The sequence below is a fragment of the Canis aureus genome, chromosome 1 (assembly GCF_053574225.1).
Source record: "Canis aureus isolate CA01 chromosome 1, VMU_Caureus_v.1.0, whole genome shotgun sequence".
NCBI classification, from domain to species: domain Eukaryota; kingdom Metazoa; phylum Chordata; class Mammalia; order Carnivora; family Canidae; genus Canis; species Canis aureus.
Genome location: NC_135611.1, coordinates 113,515,157 through 113,539,182, shown reverse-complemented (window position 1 = coordinate 113,539,182; position 24,026 = coordinate 113,515,157). Strand labels below are relative to the sequence as shown.

The 24,026-nt window shown below is 44.0% G+C and overlaps 1 protein-coding gene across 3 annotated transcripts in view; it reads right to left on the bottom strand.

The window, feature by feature from the left end:
- The window catches only part of LOC144292818 (cytochrome P450 2G1), a 50,079-nt gene that overhangs the window by 8,220 nt on the left and 17,833 nt on the right, over window positions 1–24,026 (bottom strand). The window contains exons 1-2 of one of the 3 annotated variants that reach the window (XM_077863787.1): window positions 1,915–2,097; window positions 1,176–1,338 (exon numbers count right to left, since the gene is read on the bottom strand). In XM_077863787.1, the coding sequence (XP_077719913.1) occupies window positions 1,176–1,338; window positions 1,915–2,094 (343 nt within the window). In that variant the 5' untranslated portion in view covers window positions 2,095–2,097. Of the gene's footprint in view, window positions 1–1,175; window positions 1,339–1,914; window positions 2,098–24,026 lie in introns of those variants that run through there. The other 2 variants (XM_077863705.1, XM_077863859.1) reach the window with 2 other exon arrangements.

Genomic DNA, 24,026 nt, shown 5'->3' with positions numbered 1-24,026 from the left:
GGAAGTCAGGCTAGGAGTGATTGGGAGAGATCAGGAGTATTTCTTATAGGATAAAGACCTAGAACTGGATAAATAACTGGTTAGATGCATAGGAATGTGGAGGAAGGTATAAATATAATGTCATATACAGTACCCTGGAATGGAGAACTACTTCTATTTTCTATGTACCACTTGGATTCTGTAGATATATGCATACATGTACGCAGAAGCTCACACCTGTACGTCAATAGACCTACCCAAAAGGAGCTACCCTGTAGTAAGAAACATTTAGAAATTACCAGATGTACATGGATTGATAATTAATGTTTGGAAATTTAATGAAATTATTTTGGTGGCTTAATGAATGGAAGGAAGAATTTTTGACTGGGATGACTGATAATGACTGATAGTGGATGAAAGGCTCAATGGATGAGTAAAGGATTAATGGATAGATAGTTTGCAATGAATGGATAAATGATTGGAAAGATCTGTGCATTGAAAGACTAAAAGATCGGTAAATAATGTAAGGGTTAATGAATGGATGGGTGGAATGATGGATAGATGGGTAAATGGAAAATTAATTCATAGATGTACAGATAAATTGGATAGAAAGAAATTTGTACAGAAAGGCAAATTAATAAATGAATGTTTTTGGCGGATGTATGGATCAATGGAAAATTAGATAAATGGAAGGAAATATATAGCAATAGATGGGTGGATGGAAGTAGAGAAAGAATAACATGAGGCTGCTTGGAATTGCAGGGCGTGAGCAGTTAGAGATGGATATATAGGACACACTAGAAAGATATCAACCTAAATGGAGGTGGCAGAGATCTATGGGCTGGGTATGTGTGTATGTATAGAGAAATGAGAAGTAAGGTTGGCTGTAAGGGCTTCAGTGGGTACACAGTGTCACTAATCCATTAAAAACAAATAATGCAGCAGATACTGAAGAATCAGATGGTTTGGGTTGAAAACAAAATGGTTCTCCACTTACTGTGTAGTATTACCTAACGTTTCCACCCTCACTTCCTCATTTGCAAAATTAGTAAGACATTAATAGTTCTTTCAAAGGAGTCAATGCAATAATGCAGGCTATGCAACACTGCAGAGTACTTATCAAAGAACCTGGGACATAGGAAGTATATTATCATCATTTCGTTGCTGTTGTTGTTGCTGTTGTTGTTTTTACTTACCATGACCTTGGAAGTTTCGCTCTATTGAAGCCAATTCTCCACGGCCACTGAACTCATCTGCTCGGTCAACTAAGGCCTCCTTCACTGCCTCATGTCCACATAAAACAACTACTGGCCGGGGACCCATGTACACGGTGAAGATTGGGCCATACTTCTCCCTGAGCTGAGAGTGAAGGAAGGCATAAGAGAAGGGAGCTGATTGGAGCACCAAGTACAGACCAATCAAGGACTTTAGGGTGGAAATTTCAAGAGGTACAAATGTAGGTGAGTCTTGGGCTTGGAAGGACCATTGAGAAAAAAAGCACAGATGTGTTGGCTTCTATGATGCTGTGTAAGACCCCCAATGCCTCTAAAGTCTTAGTTTCCTCATCTGTAATATGGTGGACCTGGATGAGCTGAACTCCAAGATCTATGCTTCTTTCTCTGCAATGCTCAATTTCTAGAACCCTAAGATTTCATGATACTAAGTGTCAAAGTTCTAAGTCCAAAGGAGTGCACAAGTTCTTGTGTTTAAGGGTGTAAGGTGCTATGATTCCAAAGTCCTGAGTTTGTGAGAGTCTTAAGGTCCAGTGTACCAGGAGTCTGTATTCCTAGAGTTTAAGATTTCAGAGTTTCAGTATTCTAAAGTTTATGGAGTCTAGTTTCCAAGAGTCTGTGTTTTAGATGCTAGAAGGTCATACGTGTGTGTGTCTATATAATTAGTTGCTTCCAATTCTGTGAGAAGAGTAATTAGACTTACCTTCATAAAAGACTGAAAAGTGGCATCAGTACGGACTTGCAGCACATTCCCCAGGAAGGGTATTGGTGTGGGACCAGGGGGAAGCTTCCCCCCCTTGCTGTTCCGTTTCCAGGCAATGAGGATGAGTAGACAAGACAAGGAGAGTGCCAAGAAGATGGTGAAGGCCCCTCCTAGCTCCATGGTGCCAGGTTGAGGGGTTGTGTCCAGGACACCAGATCCTGCTTAAATATGTTCTGGGAAATCAGCTGTACAGAAATCTGAACACCCTGAGATTCATGTTTTCCGGGTATGGAGGCCATTAGAGAGGATATTGCTTTATCTGGGGGAGGTGGTGGTTATATAACTTATAATCTCCCACCTGAATAAAGATGGATTGAATTCACCCAGGGAAATCCGCTGGGGCCATCCCTCTTTCTTCATATTTCCAGTCTCTCAGCTTGATCCCTAGTTCAAAAAGTCTTGGCAGGATATGGGAGGCTGTTGAACATCATTTTTAGGCTATTGCATTTAGGAATCAGACAATCTGGGTTCAAAATTCCGCTTCACCTTTTCTTCATTGGTGAGTTGCCTAACCCTCTTGGCCTCAGTTTCTGGAATCTATCAAAAATAAGGTAGTCATACTGTTTTAGAAAGTTTTTGTAGGGACATCTGGGTGGCTCAGTGGTTGAGTGTCTGTCTTTGTCTCAGTTCATGATCCTGGGGTCCTGGGATCAAGTCCTGCATCATGCTCCCTGTGGGAGGCCTGCTTCTCCTTCTGCTATGTCTCTGCCTCTCTCTGGGTGTCTTTCATGAATAAATAAACAAAATCTTTAAAAAATGTTCTTGGTAGAGAACAAAGATGACTCCTTTCTCTTTGCCAGACCCTAATTAATAATTAAAAAATATAGTGAGATGAAGATTCAGAATAGCAAAAGAAATAACTCAATTGAAAGGATTTTTAAAAAAGATTTTATTTATTTTTAGAAAGAGAAAGACAGAGTGCAAGCAGGAGGAGGAGCAGAAGGGATGGGAGGGGGAGGAGAAATAATCTCAAGCAGATTCCACACCAAGCACAGAGCCCAATGTGGAGCTCGATCTCACCCCCTGAGATCATGACCTGAGCCAAAACCAAGAATCGGATGCTCAATCGATTGAGTCACCCAGGCACCCTGAAAGGGTTTTATTCAGTCTTGTTTTTCCTCCAGGTGATATTAAATAGTGATAATCAAAGATTACTCATGTTTGTTTATCAGGACCTTGCTGGTATGTGTGTGTGTGCGTACATTGATTTCCAAAGTCTAAGATATAGAGACGATCTTTGAATCCCAGTCTCCAGAGGGGAAGACCATCTCTAGAATCATGGTGAACTGATTGTTCTCTGTATTAACCTAAGTAAATGATTTTTAACTCTTTTTGTACCAAATATTTGTAAATTTGTACTGTCCTGAAACAAAATTCTAGGGTATTATAACCTACCTATATGTGTTATTAAAATCAAATGCCCTTCTCATATGTCCTGATTCTCAGATATGGAAAATGAATCCCTTAGGGAACCTGCCAGTTTTGGAATAAGGCCTGGCTGGCTGATTTGAGGCATCTTGTGTCCGAGAGAAGTGGTAGGGATTCTGGGAAAACAGAGTGACTCACACAGCACCATCTTTTAGATTTTCAATGGGCTGCTATGATGTCTTTTCTGGGATAAGAGTTAGCTCTAGGCTGCCTCCTAGGACCCTCCCAGCTCTGGCTTCTCCCTTCCATTCTGACCTCCCCCACAACACACACACACTTACACCTTCAGGACTAGTTCCTTAATTGTCTGTGATGGTGGTGGTTGAGTCTTGTCTTCCCATTCAGACAGGAAAGGAGAGGTGTCCTTAGAGCAGTCCCTCTCACCATCCCACTCTAGGCAAGAAGCCAGGAGTGAAGGCGCTTGAACTCAATGGTGTAAGCAAGTTAAAGAGTCAAAATAACTGCAGAGAAACATAAGGAGAGGCTGATTGTGCCAGGTTTCGTGTGATGGAGATAGAGACCAAGACTAGAGAGAAACAAAGAAAAAAGAAGGGTACAGGGGAGCCCTGGCGTCAGCTCTATGCTCAGCCTGGAGTTGGCTTATTCTCCCCCTACTCCCCTCACCACCCATGCATGCACACACTCTCTCAAATAAAAAAAAATAAGTAAAATACTAAAACAAAAGAAAAGAAAGAAAAAAGAAAAGAAAAGAAAAGAAAAAAAAAGAAAAGAAAAAAAAGAAGAAAAGAAAAGAAAAGAAAAGAAAAGAAAAGAAAGAAGTGTGCAGAGAACTAGAACTAGAGTGAGACCAAAATAGAGCAGAGAGAGGGGGAGAGTGGGAGAGAGAATGAGTCAAAGATAGGTATCAAGGAAGACACAGAGACAAAGAAAATTCAAAGAAACCGAGAGAGGGAGAGACAATCAGAAAAAAATATATATATAGGACAGGAAGAAAAAAAAAAGCTTCAGTGAGACTGAGAAAGAGACATATGGTCAAGGAAGAAGAGACAAGAGGAACCCAGAGAGCTAGTGCTCTCTCTCCTCTTTTCCTCCCTCTCTCATTATTAAAAAACCATTGACTCAGAGGTAGAGATGAACAGGGAGAGAGAGACAAAGACACAAAGAGATACGAAGAGAGACAAACACAGAGCAAAGTGAATGGAGAGAGAATGATTTGGGGTTCATGGGATATAAGCATGAAATGGAGCCTGGATCATTTTATGTCTAGTCACATGGCTCTCCTCTGGGACCAAGAAATACTGTGATGCTACTGAGGATGTCATTATTTATTTATTGTCATCCTGTGCCAGGCACTGAGCTGTGTGTTTGACAAGCAGGGTACCTTCTAACGCAAATGTCCAGCTTACAGGATAGGGCATATGGACAATGCTATACAGGAGGCAGCACTCTAACGTGTCTGGAGACTGACAGACATGAAGCCCCTAGGAAAGTGAACCTCCCTCTTGGAGCCTTTGTCCTCTGTATTTGGGAGATGACAATAGTACTTCCCTCATAGGGTTTTTAAAATTTGGCCCAGGATAAAGAACTCAAGTAATGTGAGGTTTTTAGCATCATCTGACAGTTATAAAATGGCATGATTCTAAGATTCCCTGAATACACCTTGGACAGTATCTGTGCCTCAGTTTTTTTATCTAGGAAATGGGACAAATGATTGTTTGATCTTTTGGGTTTGGGGGACTACTTGGTGAGTTATGGCACACAACAAGCACTTAATAAATATCAGTTCAAATGAAAATTAGTGCGCCGCTGGGCATGAAGCCAGGATTAGGAAAAGCTGAGTGGAGAAAGGACACGGGAACCTGAAGAAATCTATTAGCCTCTCTTTTGGCTGTAGTACAAGGGAGAGTACCTAGAATTGAATACTTTTTTCTAAGGAGATAAGATTAGGGCCTGGAGAATTTCATGCATTGTCCAAGAAGACCCATTATAGGAGATGTTTTATGGGATCATTCCAAGACTGAGCTTCTTGAAGCTGGCTTTTTTTTTTTTTTTTTTTTAAGATTCCATGGTTCTCAGAATCTGTTGTTCTAATGTTTGAGGATTCCAGAATTCTATGATTTTCAGCTTTCAGTGTATAGATTCTTCTAGTTGGGAGTAGGGATGAGCTTTAGAAAAGGGAGGAGTTGGGACGCCTGGGTGGCTGGGCAGTTTTTGGTGCCTGCCTTCAGCCTGGTGCGTGGTCCTGGAGACCTGCGATCAAGTCCCATGTGGGGCCGCCTACATGGAGCCAGCTTCTCCCTCTGCCTGTGTCTCTGACTCTCTCTGAGTCTCTCATGAAGAACTAAATAAAATCCTAAAAGAAAAGGGAGGAATGTGGAAAAAGGGGCAGGATGACCTCTCATTCCATTCTGGATGTTTTCATTCAGAGCAGAAAGGTACAGCAGGTACATACCTGTTGTTCTCAGTCACAACCAAAATAAACTTGTAGAATCTTAGGAACCAAATCCTGGATGGTGAATGCGGCACAGAGATCATTTTTTTTCTATTGGAAAGTGGGAAGGATAGTGAATGGAGCTCCAAATTTCTTTCCTTCTGCTAAGAAAAATTATTTGAAACATGTGAATAAAGAAAAAAAATGATTTATGGGCCCTTTTCATGTCAAGTTAGGCGTATTTTCTAACAGGCCCATTTAAAGATAATCTCATCCCCAAAATGGAATGTTACTTTGTTTGCACTATTAATCAAGGTCTAAGCTTTTTACAGTTCTGCAAAACTGCTAAGTCACGATGACTATCTTTTCTGTTTGGTAGAGAAGGTGACCTTCCACCAAAATTTAAAAAAATAATAATGCCATTAAATCAGACATTAGCTAGTTTTGTATTTAACTCAGAACTTCTTTTTTTCCTATAAAAAATCCTAGTGTTTCATTTGTCTTTTTCTTTTTAAATATTTTATTTTTTTTATTTTTTTAAAAACAGTTTATTTATTTATTTATTCATGAGAGACACAGAGACAGAGGCAGAGACAGAGGCAGAGGGAGAAGCAGGCTCCATGCAAGGAGCCCGATGTGGGACTCGATCCCGGATTCTGGGATCAGGACCTGAGCCAAAGGCAGACGCCCAACCTCTGAGCCATCCAGGCATCCCAAGATTTTATTTATTTATATTTATTTATTCATGAGAGACACAGAGAGAGAGAGGCAAAGACATAGGCAGAGGGAGAAGCAGGCTTCCTGCAGGGAGCCCTATGCAGGACTCCACCCCAGAACCCCAGGATAACGCTCTGAGCTGAAGGTAGACATACAACTGCTGGGCTACCCAAGCATTCCTCATTTGTCTTTTGAATCAGCTTTGTTTATATCTAGTTCCCTAACTAATGGATTACATAATCTTTGGCACATATTCATCTATTTTGAGAATTATGTTTTTATCATTTGAAAATTATCCTTCCTTTATTTCCCTCATTTTCTTCTTCTCTTTCTTCTTGTCTCCCTTCACTTTCCCCTCTTCACTCTATTACCTCTGTTTTCTTCTCATCTTTTTCTCTCTCTATCCCCTACTTCCCCTCTCTTTCCTCTTTCAAATACCCTCCCCTCTCTTCCTTCTTTCTTCCTTAATTCACTCTCTCAACGTACTGCTTCCCTCATTTTGTCATTTCTCTCTTCTTTCTTTCTTTCTTTCTTTCTTTCTTTCTTTCTTTCTTTCTTTCTTTCTTTCTTTCTTTTTTCCTCCTCCTCCTTCCTCTATCCCTCCTTCCATCAAATAGTGTTACATGTGCACGACTGAAATACCAAAGGAAGACAAAGAAGAGAGAGACATAATAGGACAGTAATATTACAAGAAAGGACAGTTGGGTTTTTTCCAATTGTGATGACAGACACCAAACCACAGATCCAAGAAGATCAAAAACCACCAATGGATTAAAAAAAAAAAAAAACACATGTAAGCATATTCTATTCAAATTTCAGGAAACCAAAGACAAAGAGAAAATTTTATAGGTAACCAGAAGAAAAAATGCACCTTACCTATGAGGAACAAGGATAAGCATCATAACAAACTTCTCTTAGAAATCATGCAAAGAAGAAAAAAATGGAGGGACACCTTTTGAGTGTTGGAAGAAAAAACTGTCAGGCAAGAATTCTATATATAGCAAATACATCATTCATAAATAAGGCAGAGGGCAGCCCAGGTGGCTCAGCAGTTTAGTGCTGCCTTTAGCCTAGGGTGTGATCCTGGAGACCTGGGATCAAGTCCCACATCGTACTCCCTGCATGGAGCCTGCTTCTCCCTCTGCCTGTGTTTCTGCCTCTCTCTCTGTGCGTGTGTGTCTCTCATGCATAAATAAATGAAATCTTAAAAAAATAAGGCAAAAATTGTATTAGTGATACATGGTGACAGATGGTAGCTGTACACATGGTGAGGATAGCATAATATATAAACTTGTTGAATCACTATATTGTACACCTGAAACCTAACATAATGTTGTGTGTTCACTATACTCAAATTAAAATAATTTTTAAGGAAAGGAGAAATGGAGAGTTGGTTTTTAAAAAGATTTTATTCTGGAGCAAACTGATACTGAAGACAGTAAGTCTCTCTGAGGTGGTCCACAGGTCAATACCAAGATATTATTTATGCAAATACATAATGCTCTCATTATTGTTATCTTAAATGGATTCATAAATATTTTAAAATTTTCTCCATCTCAATTGTCACTACAGTAAATAAAAATAGACCTCACCCACATAAACTAAAGCTCTTTGGGTTCCTCAATAAGAGACTAAATAAATAGTAACCTGAGAATCATCGCTTTTGAACAAAATTACTTTTTTCCCTAAAAAACACCCAAAAGCACATACACAATTGTATTTCTCTGTAATTACTGTCCCTAGTCCAAACTATTCATATTAATTCTAATTTTTAACCAAAGCAACTACTGTCTATTTCACAGAGAAAACTGGCTGTGGGGAAAGAGATAGTTGAGAACTGTCTCTCTCATATCGGCATTTCAGCCGATCAGTAAAACTTTCAATACAACTTCCTACAACCCTGTACATCCCTTTTACATCTTTTTAAGTGACAAAACAGGGGTGCCGGCGTGGCTCAGTTGGTTAAGCATCTAACTCTTGATCTTGGCTCAGGTCTTGATCCCAGGGTCTTAATCCCAGGATTTGGAGGTCAAGCCCCATGTTGGGCTCCACACTGGGTGTGGAACTTACTTTAAAAAAACTAAAAAGTTACAAAATGAACCTGTTTATTAAAGTGGCTGTAAGGGGATCCCTGGTTGGCTTAAAGGTTTAGTGCCTGCCTTCGGCCTGGGGTGTGATCCTGGGGTCCCAGGGTCAAGTCTAGGCTCGAGTCCTGCCTGGAGCCTGCTTCTCCCTCTGCCTATGTCTCTGCCTTTCTCTCTCTCTCTCTCTGTCTGTTGTGAATGAATAAATAAAATCTTTAAAAAAATAAAAATAAAGTGGCTATAAGTCAGAATAGCTCCATAGCATGTAAAAATAAAAATAAAATTTACGTACTTTTACAGTCATGCTTAGTAACCACTATTGCAAGATTGTGACTATCCATTAAATTTTAATGTAAGTCCAAGGTTTCAAGACTTCAGAAATTACTTCAAAATAACATACAAAAGACATTATTACTATTGAAATAAAGTTTTTCAGAATAATGATTCAATTTAATTGAATAAAAACTTACATTTTTAAATATCATAACCAATATGTGGGAAGTAATGCTAGTTTTGACCCAAACGGCTATGTGCTTGGATCTGCAAGTTATTGCCCTCACTGCTATAACAAACAAGTCCAAAATCTCGTTAACTCAAGACAAGAAGGTTTATTTCTTACTTACATGAAACACATTCTGATGTCCCTGGTCCTAAGCTAGCTACAAAGGATATTGGGAAATGTAACCTTATATACCCATGAGAAAGAAATGGGATTGGTGAACACTTAGTCAGTTTCTATCACAATGCCTTTTTTTTTTCTTTTCTTTTTTTTTTTAAGATTTTATTTATTTATTTATTTCAGAGAGCGCATAAGCATGAGTGGGGGAAGGGCAGAGGGAGAGAGAGAAGCAGGCTTCCTGCTGAGCAGGGCACCCTATGTGGGGCTCAATCCCAGGACCCTAGAATTGTGACCTGAGACCTGAGCCCAAGGCAGATTGTTAACCAACTAAGCTACCCAGGCCCCTCATAATTTTCTTTTTTAAAAAAAGATTTTATTTATTTGAGAAAGAAAGCACAAGCCAGAGGAAGTGCAGATAGATAAGCAGACTCCGTGCTGAGCCTGACTCGGGGCTTGGTCTCAGGACCCTGAGATCAGGACCTAAGCTGAAGTCAGATGCTTAACTGACTGAGCCACCCAGGTGCCCCTCCTTTTCTTTTCATCACGGTATTTTTTTACTGTCCTGATAGAAAGATAAATAATAGTTTCAACATGCTTTTAATTTATTTTGAAGCAGGATGATGCTTTCCGGAATGTGACACTATTTCCAAACTGGACTGCATGGGTATTTCTTCTTTCTTTTTTTTTTTTTTTAATTTTTTATTGGAGTTCAATTTGCCAACATATAGCATAGCATGCATGGGTATTTCTGCTAAGAGGGTTTTGCACGCAATTTCAGGGATTCCACAGAGACCCTCTAATTCTAGTTATGGACCCTAGGTAAATATTTTCCTGGCAAGAGGAATGTTAATGACCTCTCCTATAAAGAGGCAGCCAGGGGCTATAGGTTGTATCTAGGAACACCAGCCCAGAACTTCCCAAGAGATCAGCCTGCCTCAGACTCAATGGGACTGCTACCATGTGATTTAAGCTTCTCAGAGCTGAACCCATAATCTTTATATTAGTTTCCTAGGGGTGCTCTAATAAGTACTACAAATGAGGTGACTTAATACAACAGATATTTATTCTCTCACAGTTCTGGAGGCAAGTCCAAAAGCAAGGTATCAGATAAAGAAGATGATGATATATATATATATGATATATATATGATATATATCATATATATATATATATATATATACACGATGGAATATTACTCAGCCATTAGAAATGATGAATACCCACCATTTGCTTTGATGTGGATGGAACTGGAGGGTGTTATGCTGAGTGAAGTAAGTCAATCAGAGAAGGACAATCATTATATGGTTTCACTCCTATGGGGAATATAAAAATAGTGAAAGGGATTATAGGGGAAAGGAGAGAAAATGAGTGGGTAAAATCAGAGAGGGTGACAGAACATAAGAGACTCCTAACTCTGGGAAACGAACAAGGGGTAGTGGAAAAGGAGGTGGGCAGGGGGATGGCATGACTGGGTGACGGGCACTGAGGGGGGCACTTGACGGGATGAGCACTGGGTGTTATACTATATGTAGGCAAATCGAACTCCAATAAAAGAATATACAAAAATACTCCACTATATACTACATTCAAACAAACAAACAAACAAACAAACCAAAATCAAGGTATCAACAGTGCCATGTCCTCTCTGAACGCCCTAAGAGATGATTATTGCTTAACTATTCCTAGCTTCTGGTGATTGCTAGCAATCCTTGGTGATCCTTGGCATTATTCCAATCTCCACCTCCATCATCACATGACATTCTCCCTGTGTGTGCATGACTACACATTGTATTCTCTCTGTGTCTGTGTCTCTGTTTTCTCTTCTTATAGGATGCCAGCCATTGGATTAGGGCCTACCCTAGTCCAGTAGGACCACATCTTAAGTAACTGTATCTGCACAGACCCTGCTTCCAAATAAGATCACATTTTGAGGCTCTGGATGGGCATAAATTGGAGGGTATGTACTATTCAACCCAACACAATACCATATCCTTCTTCTGATCCTTTACTGCACCCCATGCACATAATCTCCTGGGACACCTCCAGCAGGAAACCAGCCTCCTCCTGGATCTGCTCTTTTTCCCATTCTTCTTGAATTTTTTGCAGAAAATTCAAGAAATAGTGAAAGATCTTCCCATGTTCCCTGTTGACCAGTTGCATCTGCTAGCACCTTAAGGTCTGGTTTTGTTTCTTCTCACTCAAAAGCCAGGGTTGGGGACATGCTAGGAGCTATCTTAGATCCTTCTTTTAGGAATCTCCCTCTTTCCTTCATGTGCCCAGCTTCATGGCCAGCCATGCTGTAGGAAGAGTGGAGTGGGGGCAGCGACAGACCCTTGTATCAGATTTTTGAGGGGCCCCTTCTTCTTTACTCTCTTTCTATCCCTCACAGCCCAGGAGGCTGAAACCCGGGATAGGAGCCCTTCCAGTAGAGAACATAGAGTGGTGGCTCAGGCAGTGATAGGGAGTGAGCATATGTGTTGGGATGAGACTGGTGTATGAGTGATGAGGAAAAGCCCAGCCTAGGTCATCTGGAACTGCCTGGAATCCCGTTTTTTTATTCTTCTTGCTGTGCCTTCTCCCCATAAGAGCCCAGCTCATTGGTCCTTCCCACTCTTCCTCTTTTCTTCTAAAATTGGACAAAGAGACCAGACCTCAACATTCTCATTCCTAAAAAAAAAAAAAAAAAAAAAAAAAAAAAAAAAAAAAAAAGATAGCTCAGGACTCAGTGATAGGGTCACACTGAGAGGGAGGGAAAGTGAATCAGTTAGTGTGGAATGTCCTGATGAAGGTGACATGGAGAGGGGGAAGGATCAAAGCTCGTAGGGATAGATTCAAACAAAGACTGGGTGGAAGGATGTATTACTGAATGATGGAAAGGAGGATGAATGGTTGGGGGGATGGATGGATGGACAGCAGGATGGGTGGACAAATGGAGAAGAATCACGGGATGTGGGTGAATTGATGGATAAGTGAATGGGAGGGTGGCAATGGCAAATATGTAGAGGGTTGCCTGTACTGGTGAAGGGAAGGATGAAGAAATAAATGCACTGAGAGATGGATGAAAGGATATAATTATTGAAGAGTGGACAGATGGCTAAATGGATGCCCAGTAGGAGAGAGGAATGGAGAAGTGTAGGATGAGTGTATCAGAGGACAAAGGATAGAAAAATGGATGGTACTGGAAGCCAGTACTGATGTTTGCCTTGTTGGATGTGAATGGAAGGAAGTATGCCTGGATGATGGGCAGACTGAAGGGAAGGCTTAATGAACCAGAGTGGAGGGGAAAGGCTTTTTGAAACTGGTGAAGGGCAGTGAAGGATGAATGGATAGATATTAGAGTCTGGAGGTATATGGTTCCTATAGATTTGGGGTTAGGGACGATCAGTTACAAAGTCACAAGAGAAACAAATGTGGTATCTGTTAGTATCAGAGACCCAAAAATAGCGGTGGTTTAAGCAAGGTAAATATATCTCTGACATGTCACTATGAATGTCAGCAGTCAGAGGCTTATATGGCAGCTCCAGCATCAAGAACTTATGTTTCTTTTGTCTTTCACTCCACAATTTCCCAGGGCAATGCCCTGATCCTCTCAGCTCACTATATCATGTGCTGGGTCTGCATACCCACTAGCAGGACGATGAGGCCCAGGAGTGGAAGGCACAACCTGGAAGTGGTCACACCTCACCCTCTCATCCCCAAATCTCATTTGGGCACAGTCTCAATGTCATGCCTAGCTGCAAAGGAGGTTGGGAAATGTAATATTATTTTGGATGGTTCTTGAGTTGAACTCAAATTCAGAGATTCTATTACTAAGGAAAGAAGTGGTAAATGGGTGTAAGGAGATAATTAATAGCATTTGCCATGGGTATCAAACCCGGGGCTGATAACGAAACAAAAGAAAAACAATCTGCAAATAGCATGGCTGATATTCAGCTGATGCACTCATCGTTATGAAGCTCTGGGATAGGAAGTGGGGGTCCCAGACAGGTTCCCAGACATGGCAGAGACGAATACTTACTTTGAGCATATTGCCGCTTTTATTCACATGCTTCCAGATTATAAAGCTCACCAGGACGGACACGTGGCAAAAAGGAAAAGGGTGAGGACCTCTCAGATCTCCAAGTTACCAGGAAGAAGGAACTGTCCTTGGCCATGGGCCCTGGCTAAAGAGATCCTGGGACTCAGATTCTTTAGTAACCTAAATACCTTTGGATTAAAATCCCTGGGGGTTGGATCCCACATGGGAGCTTGCCATGGCTGTGGAGATTATGTAACTTCTAGTCTCCTCTGAGCTCACCATTGAGTGCAGTGTCTTCATCCCTTCAGACCCTCTTTGCTAACATCCACATACTCCAAGTTTGTCCCCTGAGAACATGTCCAAGGTCATGGACATTCTAGGGTCTGGGAGAACCAGGTTTGCATTGTACCTCTGCTCCTCTCTTGGTAAGTGTGATCTGGAACAAGACACCTAATTTCTTTGAGCCTCAGTTTCCATTTCCATAAAATGAGAATGCCCATAACAGTACCTCCCTTGCCAAACCTGGAGGTTTTTACAGATTAAATGTATTTAAAGCCACAGCACAGTGCCATTACTATCATTCAACCATCAACTCTGTAACCCGGGCTCCTCAGCCTTTTGAAATCTCTTCTCAGGGAGGAATTTACTGTAAGTGGGGCTGATGGTTCGGTCAGGGAGGCTGAGCAAGGCTGAGTGAAGGCTGTGGTAAGTGGCAGGTTGTGGGGAGACGACAGGATATACTGTCAATGGGTGCTGGACCAGAAGGGAGAAGTGGTGGGGGCTGCCCGTTGCTGGGCCTCCTCTGTGCGCCAGCGCTGTGCTAAATTCCTGACTGTTACACTCTCACAGATCTTCATGTGTTTGTGCATCATTCCTATTTTATATACAAACAGGCCGAGGCTCCCCCAGGTTACTAGTTCTCAAGGGCAGTTAGGATTAGCATGCCCATTTGCCCCTCCAGGAACTATCTCCCACCAGTGACTTGCCTGGGGTCCTCTCCTTGAAGAGGGAAGGTTTGGGGATGGGATCGGCTGGTATGTATCAGAGAGGGGGTAAGAATTAGGGAGGCTGTGAGTGGGGTGAGGGGTCCCTGCAGCTGAAAGGAGGTTTGGGATGGTAGTTGCTTACAGTTTTTCTCCAGTGGGTGGGACACTGACCTACTGAATTTTCAGGAGCACCAGGGTGGACCAAGAGTCCCCAGGAAGCAGGGAGACCGTAAGCATTGTTTCCCTTGTTGAAGCCCCATAACAGCAGGCTGGGCAAATACCAGACATCCTTCTTCTTCCTCTTCTTTTTTTTTTTTTTTTTTAACCAGACATCCTTCTGTCCTCAAATTCCTCAGCTCAGCTGAATTGGATGATTCCCCAAAGTTTCCATCACCACCTTGTTTGCACTGCTTCACACTTTTTCTAGGGGCTAGGGGAGAGCCCTTGTGCCTGCCTGCCTGTCTCCTCTGGGGAAGCTCCCCATGACTATAGCCTCTGACCTGTTTATTCTGTTTCTATGTGAGGGAGGCAGTTATCTGATCTCTGTACCCAATCCAGGAAGAATGAGGCTGGGTTGGTGGGCTGAGAAAGAAAAAAAGAGAGAAAGCTAAGAAAGGTGAGACAAAAGAAAATGTTCCTTCCTGGTCACCTCCTCACCCCCCAACGCCCCTATTCATAACAAACAATTACATAATCAGCCCCATCCTACACAGCAGGAGCCAGAAGGGGAGGGGTCTGGGCAAAGAACAAGTGTAAATAAGAACGGAGCAAAGAAAATGATCTTAGGGTGACAGAAAAGCAAGAGAGAGAAAGAGTGGCAGGGGATGGGGAGAGAGGGAGAGAGAGAGAGAGAGAGAGAAAGTCTCAGAAGAGAGAGATAAGAGAGAGGTGGGGGGATTCCTGGGTGGCGCAGCGGTTTGGCGCCTGCCTGGAGACCCGGGATCGAATCCCACGTCGGGCTCCCGGTGCATGGAGCCTGCTTCTCCCTCTGCCTATGTCTCTGCCTCTCTCTCTCTCTCTCTCTCTCTCTGTGTGACTATCATAAATAAAAATTTTTTTTAAAAAGAGAGAGAGGTGGGGAGAGGACAGGAGGGAGGGGGCAACTTGGACCCAGAGCAATGGGGAGAAAGAATCAGAAAAACACATGAGACAGAGACAGAGCCCTGGAGGGAAAGACACAGAGAAAGGAAGAGCCAGAGCAAAGGACACTCACTCAGAGATGTGCAGACAGAGAGAGAGATGTGGACACAGGGAGAGATCTAGAGGAGCAAGAAACAGAGCTTCAGAGAGATGATCCCATCAAAGGCCTGGCGACCTGGCCAAGCCTTGTGAGCATCCAGCAGACATTATTTTTCTAGTCCATGTTGTGTGTGGGACTGGATCCCTTGTAATCCCAACCACAAGCCTCATTGACAGAGGGCACCAGCTAACGCTTACAGAGCATTGACGATGTTCGGGATGGTCTAAGCACTCTAAACACATCGACCTAGTCCCACAGCAACCTGACGCCGTAGGGACAACTATGAGCTCCTTTTCACAGACAGGGAGACTGAGGCATGCAGAGGGTTAAGTCAAGGTCACCAGCTAGCAGTCAGGAGTCAACACCCAGGCAGTCTGGCCCCAATCTGCCATGTTGAGTTCTCCAGTTTAAAGAGAGAGCTGGGGACCCTAAAGTCCTGGTCCCCAAATTTGCAAAAGTGAGAGTTCTTAGCCTGGAGTCCCAAGATTGATGGAAGGAGCTTCTTTCTTCTTTCTTCTTCTCCTTCCTCCTCCCCCTCCTCCTCCTCTTCTTCTTCTTTTGTTTAAGAGGAAGTGTCAGGTTTGATCCAGTTGGTAGTGACATGAAATAGACCAGGCAAAGGTGGGTCGAGGCAAGCTTTTAATGGAAGCACTCTTGGGCGAGGTTCCGCGGCTCCACAAGGGAGTGAAGCCAGGGAAGTCACGGGGCCAGCGAAGTCACTGGGCCAGGGAAGTCGCGCCCAAAGGGAGTACATGCAAGCTTTTTAAGGGGAGGGGTAAGGGATTGTGTCTGTATGGGGTGATAGGTATTAGGGCATATTACTAGTGGAGTCAGTACGGGGCGATAACTGCTTATGCCCATATAATGAGGGTTTGGGTAAGGTGCGGTTCCTGTTTCCTGCATAGGTCTTGTTTTTCCCGTGATGACGTGTCCTTGGGCGGTCTGCAAGTGGCGGGAATGTTCCGAGGAGGGGTAACAAGATGGAAGGTCCACCGCCATTTTGTTGGTGTCTCCCAATCCCCCATGATCCCGATGGCCCAACAGGAAGAACCCAATTTTTTTTAAAGGTTCTCTGCTTTTATTTTTTTTTTAAGATTTTATTTATTTATTCACGAGAGACAGAGAGAGAGAGGCAGAGACACAGGCAGAGAGAGAAGCAGGCTCCCTTTGGGGAGCCTGATCTGGGACTTGATCCCAGGACCCTAGGATCACAGGATTTGGGACTTGATCCCAGGACCCTAAGTCAGAGGTAGACACTCAACCACTGAGACACCCAGGTGCCCCTCCACCATGGTTATTATGAACCCTACATGTTGAGCACTGTTCTGAAGGATAGGGTGGGGGTCCACAGAGACCAAAGCAAACAATCACCCCAATGAATAAATTGGTGAGAATCTCTGTCCTCAGGGATGTTATTTGGACAGGAAGAGACACTGAATGCTCCCCGGGAGTTCTTCTTCTTCAGAGTTCTTCGAGATGGCTTGCTCTTGCCTCAAGGCTTTTGCCCTTGCTGTGCCCTCTGCCAGGAATGTTTCTCCCTGTACCTTCCTAAGGTTGACTTTTAGAAGTCACCTCCTCAAAAAAGCCCTCCCTGACTACCCAATCTCCAGCAACCCTCATCAGGCAGCATCCAACATATTTCCTCGTTTCATTTTCTTCACAGTGTTTAACGCAAGCTGAAGTCATTGTATTTATTCAATGTGCTGCTTGCTCTCCGTAAGCCTCCCTCACCTGCTAGAATTTAACAGCCTTCACAAGGGAAGGGATTTTTTAGTGTCAGGTTCTTTGCTACAGCCTCTATGCATACAGTAATATGTAGTATGTGCTCACTTAACCTTTGTCGGTTGGTAATGGCAATAACTCATGTATAAACTCATGTATAACACTATAGACCACGAGAGGCTCTATCTGCCTTTCTCAGGAGTTTTAACTCAGTTAATCGCTCTGCAGGCCTTGGAGGAGGGGGTTGTGGATGGAGACAGTGAGACAAAGAGCTTAAGAAACTTGATCCAGGGACACCTGTCTGCCTTCAGCTCTGGGCGGGATCCTGGAGAGCCGGGATCGGGATCGAGTCCCACATCTGGCTCCCTGCATGGAGCCTGCTTCTCCCTCTGCCTGTGTCTCTGCCTCTCTCTCTCAGGCACAAATACAGAATCTAAGAAAACACAGAACAAAGGTTAAGAACCAGATCCCAAAATATGGTGGATTAACAAAGAATGCCCAGGCTGGAAATACTTTTGGGAAGGAAACTTCCTTCCTTAGATTTCACCAGAATATTACAGGGCTGGGTGCTGGGGACACAGCAGTGACCTAGGCAGCCTAGCACCTCCCTCTCATGTTGCCGGTAGGGAAGACAGCTGTTCCCCAGGCAGGCGAACCTCTCTCCAGGTCTCACTCCTGCTGACACGGGCTTGCTCAGGGACACATATCCAGCCCTCAGCTCTCCTCACCTCATATTTCCTGGCTTGGGGAAGATGGGAGTGAAACTGCCACTAGGCTCAGAGATACCTCCTTAGGGGAGGAATGAGAGGGAAAGGGACAGGATGGAGGAGTCAGGAGACAGGAGGACAGGGAGGAACAGAGGGAGGCTGGCTGTCCAAACTCCCGGACATCTCACCATCCCAGCCCACCCGCCTCTGCCTGTGCCTCCCATCCCAGGCCTGACCACTCTGTACTGTCGCTCTTGGGGGCAGGTTTGTGTGCTCTGTAAGGGCAGGAACCCCGGCTGTCTCCCTCTTTGCTGTGTCTCTGCTGCTCCAAAATAAATACTAAGGGACAACTTAAAAAGCAGAGAGCAGACTCCTGGAAAATTCCAGGGGAGAGATGAGGAGGCCTGAGTTGGTGCTGGAAAGGTGCGCAGCGGTGAAGGCAGGTGACCCTCTCTTTTCCACCTCCCAACTCCCTGGCACCACCCTCACCACCCCACCTCCCATCCCTCCTGTGCCCCGCCTTCCTCACCCATTCCCGACAAGGCAGGACCTCTGATTTCATAATCTCATTTCTGGCTCCTGCTGTTGACACTGTTTCCTTTAGAAACAAAACAAGCACCAACCTTGGCCGAGGCTGGCCCCTTCCCCACCCACACACAGTGCTGGCCCTGCGGGGAGGAGAGCGCATACCACAGCAGCAGAGTGGGCTGTAGGGCAGTTAAGGCCATTGGAGGTTCTCCCGGCCGGCAGGCCCGCGGCCGAGAGGGTAACCCGGGGCTCGTGTGCGCCCTGCAGTAGGAAGGCTGCAACCTCAAGGCCCGCGGCGCGGAGGAGGCGGGGAGGAGGGGGAGAGGCTGAGGCGGGTAGATCAGCTGCGGCTGCCAGGTTTCCCCGAACAATCACCAGCAATCACCACCGTCTTTGCTGTGTCCTGATGTTTAGAAGGGCCACACCTGACTTCTTTCTCTGCAGCCTGCCTTCCCCCAAGTGAAAGGGCCATTAGGTACCCGGAGGGTGGGGGGAGAGGGGAAACCATGAGGAGACAAGAGGGAGAGGCTATCCAGGGCAGCAGGGGAGGAGTGCTGAATGCTGGGACTACCATAGGACCCAATGAGTTTTTAATATCTTTTTATTGTTTTATTTTGGCAAAATACACATAACAGGGTTTACCATTTTAACTACCCGAAAGTGTACAATTCAGTGGTATTAACTATAGTCACAATACTGTGAAACCATTATCACCTCCTAGTTCCAGGACATTTTCACCACCCCGAATGGGAATCCCAAACCTATCAGACAGCTTCTCCCCAGTGCCCTCCCCAGCTCTTAGCAACCACTAGTTGAAGCTCTGTCTCTATGAATTTGTCTATTATGGACGTTCTGTGTAAATGAAAGCATATATAGTTGGCCCTTGAACAATAGGTTTGAATTGCATGTCCACTTATATGTGGATTTTTTTCAGTACAGTACAGTGCTGCAAATGTGTGTTCTCTTCCTTATGATTTTTGTAATAACCTTTTCTCTAGCTTCCTTTAGTGTAAGAATACAATATATACTGCATCTAACACCCCAAGTATGTGTTAATCGACTGTTTGTGTTATTGGTAAGACTTCTGGTGAATAGTAAATATTAGTAGTTAAGTTTGGGGGAAGTCAAGGCTATATATGGATTTTCAACTACAAAGGAGGTTTGGGCCCCTAATCCCCATATTGTTCAAGGATCAACTGTGATATATGGTCTTCTGTGAGTGGCTTCTTTTACTTAACATGTTTTCAAGGCTTTTGATATATTGCAATGTTGTAGCATGCATCAGAATTCTGCTCCTTTTCATGGCTGAATAATATTCCTTTGTATGGATAGACCACATTTTGTTGTCAACGGCTGTTTGAGTTGTGTCCACTCTTGGTTGTTGTGAATAGATCTGCTACAAACATTCATGTTAAAGCTTTGGTTTGAACATCTATTTTCAAGGACCCAATGCTTTTTGAATTATTATGTTGGGTGAGTTGGCAAGTGAATTCCACTGATGTAGATATTAGTTTGTATGTTGTTATTTCCATCTCTGTCTTGTTTTCCTTTACTCTGGAACTAATGTCAACTGCCGGTCTAGTTCCAGTGCAGGAAAATAGAATTAGCAAACCCCATTTATTTTTTTCTCCTTTTCCAGCATTGTGTTTGTTTCTGTAGCAGCAGTGTACCAATCCTTCCTGTATATTTCCTTTTTGCTGGAAAATGTATGTTGAATCCAACTTTCTATAAAAATTAGAGAGGTGGGGTGCATGGGTGGCTCAGTTGGTTAAGCATGAAACTCTTGTTTCAGCTCAGTTCATGATCACACAGTTGTAAGATCGAGCCCCAGATCAGGCTCTGCATTCAGTGCAAATTCTGCTTCAGATTCTCTCTCCCTCCCACTCACTCTCTTTCAAATAAATAAATAAAATATTTTAAAATATTAAAAAGAGGGAGGAAGAGAAAGAGGGCCACCTCACCCAAGGTCATGCCCTTCCTGGGACAGCCCACTTCAGTGAATGATGGAGATGTGGGGCAATTCTAATGGTCTGTATTTGCTCCCGAGAGCCCAGGAGTTGGCCAAGGCTGATGTTGTATCTACAATAGAGCTTAACTTCTCCCTCCACCCACTCCTGCTTCCTTCTCTCCCTTCTAAGTTGTTGGCTAATCCCAATAACACTCCCTAATAGATATCCTGCAAACAAAACTCCATATCAGGATCTGCTTCCCAAAGAACCCAACTTGCAATACCCATGAACTTCATGAAGACAGTCATGTAAGTAGTTAGACGTTAACTGTGTTTTCCACTGGGAGAGCACCCATTGTTGTGGACACATTAAAAAGTACACTCAGGACTTGCTTACTACCTGCTGGCTGGCTGGCTGTCATGTGTCTTTCATGTTGTTATGTACCACATCTAATTCATACACGGAGGGAAACATAGAAGGAATCTGGAGAAAGAGTCTGAGAACTGATACCATTTCAGGAACTTTTAAGACCTTTGAGATCTTCAGAAGCCACCAGTTTCCTTGGCCTGGATTGTGATGACCCAAATGAATTCAGGTGAGCCCAGGTGAGCTTGCCAAGGATATCACTTCTGTGTTGTTCTGTTCTCATATTCTAAGCCATGTAAACTGTAAAACTTGTAAGTATGAAATAGTTGAGACTAGGTAAACTGGGTAGCTAGGATACAGGTGGAAACTCAACTATCACCATACAAACAAACATGCCTGATGGGTGCAGCTAAACCATACCCGCATGGCCTATTTCATCAGATTAGGATGTGAGCCTGATACATGTTATAATCAGCTCCAGGTGACATAATGAAAGACAACAGACTGTGGGTGAAACAACATTTATTTCTCACAGTTCTAGAGGATGGGCAGTCCAAGACCAAGGTGCTAGCAGATTCATTTCTCAGTGAGCACCTTCTTCTGGCTTATAGATGACTGCCTTCTCCTATCCTCACACAGTGGAGAGAGGATACATGGTGCCTGCTGTGTCTTCCTCTTTTTTTTTTTTTTTTTAAGATTTTATTTATTTATTTCAGAGAGAGAGCATGAGAGCCTGCACATCGGGGGAGAGGCAGAGGGAGAGAGATAGGCTTTAAGCAGACTCTGCACTGAGCATAGAGCCCATCATGGGGTGATCTCACAACCCTGAGATCATGACCTGAGTCCAAACCAAGAGCTGGACACTTAACTGACGGCACTACCTAGGTGCCACCCAGGCACTCTGCTTCCTCTTCTGATAAGTACACAAATCTCCCCACTGGGGGCTCCAATAACATGAACTCATTTAAACCTAATATCCTCCTAATGGCCCCATCCCTTAATACCCTCACAATGGTAGTTAGGACTTCAACCTTTTAATTTGGAGAAAACGTAAACAGTACACTATCAGTGTTTTCTAGTTAATCACTTGAGATCTCACATACCTATAATAGCAAGAATCCAGTGTTTACATCTCCTTCCCAAATTATCAAGGAATCCAGGGGTTTTTCTCCCAAAGACATCAGTTTTTATTCCAGAAGCCAGGCAGAAAACAGGATTCTCCCCTGGGTTCACTCTCAGGGGGTATGCAATGGGAACTGCTGTGGCAATGCCTCCTCTGTCTGCATCAGCCAGGTTCTAGCATGGTGTAGATGGCACACTCACAAGGCTTCACCAAGGGGAGCTCAATGGTGGGCTTATCTGTGGACGTGTGGGCATGGCTAGGGGAGCCAGTGCTCAAGTAATAGCAAGAGCCAGAGGTGGTAATTATCTCTAAACCTGAGGAGCAAAGAGAGAGACCCATCACTGGAAGCCAGCAAGAGCTGGAGCGATGGAAAAGAAGCCAGGGATCTGTGACTAGACAAAGATGCAGCTATTGCCAAAACCATGGTGAACCAGGGAAGGACCTCTCTTTTCTTCTAGGACCTTCCCTTAGCTGAACCCAATTAGTAGAACCCAAAAGCCAAGGGGTGCAGTGGATGATCAGAGTCAGCTCTTGATTTTGCCCCAGCAATTCGGGCTCCCTGTGAGGAACCTGCTTCTCCCTCTACTTGTTCCTCTGCCTCTCTCTTTCTCTCTGTGTCTGTCATGAATAAATAAGTAAAATCTTATAGTAAAAAAAAGACTCCTGGGTGGCTCAGTGATTTGAGTGTCTACCTTTGGCTCAGGGCGTGATCCCAGGTCTGAGGATTGAGTCCCGCATCGGGCTTCCTGTGAGGAGCCTGCTTCTCCCTCTGTCTGTGCCTCTGCCCCTCTCTCTCTGTGTCTCTCATGATCTTGCCCCAACATTGAGGATGCTCTTCTTGGCATGCAGACAGCCACCTTCTCCCCGTATCCTCACATGGCCGAGAGAAGAAGCTCTAGTGTCTCTTCCTCTTCTTATAAGGTCACTATTCCCATCCTGGGTCTCTACTCTCATAGCTCCATCTAAACTTACTTTCCTAACAAGGGCCCCAGAGAACAGGGTTGAGGGAAGGGGCCAAGCGACTATCTAGCACACTTACCCACTAGTCTATAGACAGTTGTGCACACGCTTGGTCTCCAAGATTATAGCTCTTGAAGTTCAAACTCCCATCCTCTGCTGTTTCCTCAGAGTACGCTCATCGTGCTTGAACGCTGGGACGGAAGTGTTGCTGGAAAGCACCAATGATACACCATGTTGGAACAAGTCTCCACCACACGTTTCCATGTCTTAATATTGAGAGCTTCACCCAGATTTCATTCATCGGAATGCTACAGCACAAACAGCCCTCAATTCTCAGCAACTCACTGAACAACGCAGGTTTGTTTCTCACTCATGTTATGTGTCTGAGGCTGAGCCTCAGCTCTATTCATCTTGTTGTGCTGGCACCATGCTGAAGAAATGGCACCAAGGTGAGGCATGCTCTTTAGGATGGAGAGGTGGAGATCAAAGACTGAGATGAACCACAAAGCATGGTTAAAGCCTCTGTCCAGAGGTGGGATACAAAATCTCCTTTTTTTTTACACTGACCAAAGCAAGGCACATGACCAAGCCAGACAGTGTGCATGGGGAGGTAACCACACTCACAGAGGCCCTTGGAGTCATGTGGCATCTGCTGAATGGGCATGTTCTCACCAAGGAGATTGGGTGGCTGTGAACAATAAGAGTCTACCACAAGTGCCTTGCAAATTGCCACCTTCCCTAGAATAGTTCTGCCTACCAGCAATTTTGGAGTGAGACAGCCTTCCATGAAGCACAAATGAAACTGTTGAATGCTTCTGTCAGAACACTGGCTGCCTATTCTTTCATATTTGTTTAGTTGAGAAACATGACTTAGGGGCACCTGGGTGGCTCAATGGTTGACCATCTACCTTTGGCTCAGGTCATGATCCCAGGGTCCTGGGATTGAGTCCACAGCAGGCTCCCCACAGGGAGCCTGCGTCTCCCTCTGCCTGTGTCTCTGCCTCTCTCTCTCTATGTCTCTCGTGAATAAATAAATAAAATCTCAAAAAAAAGAAAAAATAAATGTGACTTATGGTGCACATGGATGGCTCAGTCAGTTAAGCATCCTTGATTTAGGCTCAGGTCATGATCTCAGGGCTGTGAGATTGAGCCCCATGTCGGGCTTCCTCCTGGGCAAAGAACCTGCTTAAGATTCTCTCTCCCTCTGCCCCAC